The sequence below is a fragment of the Empidonax traillii genome, unplaced genomic scaffold, assembly GCF_003031625.1.
Source record: "Empidonax traillii isolate 1590-97213 ecotype Southwest subspecies unplaced genomic scaffold, ASM303162v1 scaffold687:size894609, whole genome shotgun sequence".
NCBI classification, from domain to species: domain Eukaryota; kingdom Metazoa; phylum Chordata; class Aves; order Passeriformes; family Tyrannidae; genus Empidonax; species Empidonax traillii.
The window spans coordinates 117,506-121,111 of record NW_020955880.1 but is presented as its reverse complement, the minus strand read 5'-3'; the positions used below and the strand labels follow the sequence as shown (position 1 = coordinate 121,111).

At 37.1% G+C, this 3,606-nt stretch overlaps 1 protein-coding gene across 3 annotated transcripts in view; it reads right to left on the bottom strand.

Moving 5' to 3' along the window:
* WFS1 (wolframin ER transmembrane glycoprotein) overlaps positions 1-3,606 on the bottom strand; it is a 35,026-nt gene that overhangs the window by 3,560 nt on the left and 27,860 nt on the right. For all 3 annotated transcript variants that reach the window (XM_027899746.1, XM_027899745.1, XM_027899747.1), the window contains exon 7: positions 1,672-1,817. In XM_027899746.1, the coding sequence (XP_027755547.1) occupies positions 1,672-1,817 (146 nt within the window). The remainder of the gene's footprint in view (positions 1-1,671; positions 1,818-3,606) is intronic.

Here is a 3,606-nt window from a genome sequence, read left to right as displayed (position 1 = left end):
TAATGGCATGAAGTGGATATTTTACAACCTGGAAAGAGAGAAAGAAGCATTTTATTAATGAGCAGTTTTGTATCTTTACATCCCAGATATTCTCAGCTGAAGCAGTAGCAACCAGTTGTTTAACCTCAGCTGACATGAAAAGATTTATATTTCAGATTGATGTTGCCAATAAAATAAGATTACTCTGTCCGAGATTATTAGCTCTATTTTGATTAATTCAGTCAGATGAAGCTCAGAGGTGATTTTGATTTCAAGAAAGATGTATTTCATTACCTTTGACACATATAATTAAATGGCTTCCTGGTCAGATATTCTGCTCCACTAGCTTCATACTGAAGATAAACTACACGGCTGCAGTCCTGCACTATCTTAAGTCATTACTTGAGCTGTGAGTGCTGTAGATTTAAAGGATGTAACTCTGGCATGTTCTGCAAGGATTCTGCTATACATTCTATGCATATAGGAAGTAGTGCCTATGACTCATATGCAACTACAGCAAGTCTTTACAGCTGTGGTTTGTCTTTAAACAATTCTTCCCAAGCATCTAGGGATGCAGCTGTCAAAATCTCGTTTGGAAGCAGCAGCAATATGTTTAACTAATTACTACACATTTAGTGATTCTTTTAACTCCACAACTGTAACTTGTAACTGTAGAGGATCTTAAAATTCTACTTATGTGCCATTTTCCAACACAGTCACCAGACAACAGAGGAACTGCTGGATTGAATCCACTCCCTACGACCAACCACACACTTTATACAGGATCAATTAGAAGGGACATGATTTTTCAAACACACATCCAAATACTGCATATTAGATGATGCTATCAATCCTCCTTCCCCCATAAAATGACAGGTTTTGTGTTTTCCCAGATCTTACACTTTCATACTAATCAGTTCAAGGGAAAGGCCAAGAATGCCCCAGCAAATACCTGTGCACTGTGATAAACTGGGACAACCCACACAATGACTTGGGCAGAAGCTTATTTATTTGTGAAGGTATCCCTGTTCTTCATAAATGCATCTCTTTCAGAACATGAGCTATTCAAAAACTTGGAAAGATAAACATCCCACTCCCTCTTTTTCCCCTACCCTATGATAATGGACAACAAAACTACAACAAACTTTCAGGACATCAGCCAGAAACCCCTCACCTTGCTTAAAATTTATACCAGTATTGAAGGTATGCACCTTGATTTTCCCTTCTTTCACTACCTAGAGAAGTATCTGTGTAAGAACTAACAGCAAGTTCCACCATTCCTGAATTCCTTCATAATAGAAGCTTTTCACACCTCAAGGCTATGGGTAATTTTTCCCACCTGCTTGCTCCTGTTTAAATAAGAAAGATATGACACATATAATAACATCTGTAATAAAAATACGGCAGCGATGACAGGTACATGTAAATCCTCACTGAAGTGTAATGAAGGTAGTTTGTCCTCTTACAGGGAAAACCATTATCTTTTCCTTTAAATACATGACTCATATATATGAAACTCTACATATATGTATATGACGTCAAGTAAAAAAATAAATTACAGCAATAGTTCTTGTCCTGATTGATATAGATCAAACATCAGTATTGAGAGAGAAGTGTAAGTCACCTCTGTCTTGTCTGGGATGTGCAAATTCAAAGCTCCCCAACATAACGTGCTCAGTATTGCCTTTTTACCTTCAGTCGTAGGGGTAACTCTTCAGGACTCTTCCCTGCCAATTCATCATCTTCCTCTTCCTGCATAATCAGGTTAGATGGGATGATTCCCTTCGCATACTTCTTGGTAATTTCAACAAAGTCATCCAAAGCAATAAATTTTTTAGCTAAAAAGATAAAGTGAAAATAGTATCACCACAACATTGTATTAATTATGAATTGGAATATTAATTTTCTTTCCTGCCAGACTTGTCTGCAAAAACTGAGCTCCTGATAACACAGGTTTATCTTACAATTTGTTCCAAGGTCTCTGCTGAAAACAACAAGCTGCTTGTGCCAGAGATATATGACTACATCTTGTCAGACCAGCAGGTAAGTTTATAATAAAGTTAAGTAAGAGAACAAAGTGAGTGAATGTAGCTTATGAGCAAATATTCCAGAGGAAAAAAGGCTACTGGACTAGGTCATGACAGTTTTACATCATAAACTATTATATCTGCTTGGGATAAATCTTTAACAGCCACACTGAAAAGAAAGGTTTGTACAGGAACAGTAATGAATTATCTGTACATTATCAACTGAAAAACTGACTTCTAATTTGTCATTTAACAGTAATTTTTCTGATTTCAGAAGTTACACACATATAATTATGGGAACTACACAGCTATTCATATCTACAAGACTAAATGTGGATTACTTACAGTGTATTAATTTAATATGCTATGTGGCTATACAAAGGGCCTTCCCCAAACTGCACCCACTGTGATGTAAAACAGAGCCAGCAACAAAACAGACTTTGCTCAGCTGACAGAGGCAAAATTTATCACTCTGCCCTGGAAGATCCTTATCCACTCCTGTGAGTAGAAGGGAGGCACGAGGTTACGTCTGAAAACTCTAGGGAAGCTGCAAGACTGAAGATGATTTACACACTGGCTTAGAGTATTTGCAGAGCCAGTTCCTCACATTAGCATGGATTAGCCAGTTCCTATGGCAGACAAGCTTGATGCAGTTTATAAAGGAGGATAATTACCAGCGATTTTCCTTCCATACACTAAAGCAAATGACATTGGTGTATATGTGAAAGTATTGAATGACAAAAATCTGTAACATGCCTCCTACACAGTAAGTTTAGTTAGTCAGCTGATACTAAATTATGAAAGCTGGCCTTTCTCAATAGTAGTTTGAGATTTTAAAGAGACAGAAAACTGAACTGCTTCATTAAATTTAAAATCAGAGGATTAGTGGATTTGAGCCTATCAATTTTTAATTTAAAAAACCACTACATTCATAGAAACTACACAGAAATATCAGAGTATTTAATATTGAAAACACTGTAGATGCAGAACAAAATATTTATCTCAAGATACATATTATAGGAAAAGGAGTGATAAAAGAGTTCAATGGAAATCCAGCAGCTTACAAACTCTTTTTTGCTTTAATCTCACAACACGGATGCTGCCTTTTGCTTGGACTTTTACCTCTCCCTCCTCCTTGCATGAACCCTTATGTCCCACAAAATACCATCTGGCATGCCTTCCAAGAAACCAGAAAGGATTTATTTTCACTAACTATTCTTACCATTCACGGACTGTAAGGCAACATTGCTTGCACTGAGAAGTCTATGAGACTCTTCGGCTGCCTGTGTGGGGTTTCAAGCCTAATATGAAATGTCTCATCTAAATTTACTGGGACATACTATACATTGCTAAAATAGTCCTACTGGTATAGAATCAGCAAGCAGACATGGTTAGAACCTCACAAAAAGACCTTAGTGGCACTTTTAAAGGACCATGGGACGTCCTGAGAAGGAAGGAGTTATTAACTTACTATGTATAGATGGCCTATCAAATGCAATGACATGTACCCTCTCAGGCATGCAACAACTGCCCATTGACAATGTTAGCTCTAATTTTCTGGTTATATCTCCATTAAGGATAACTGAGATCAGATATTTGC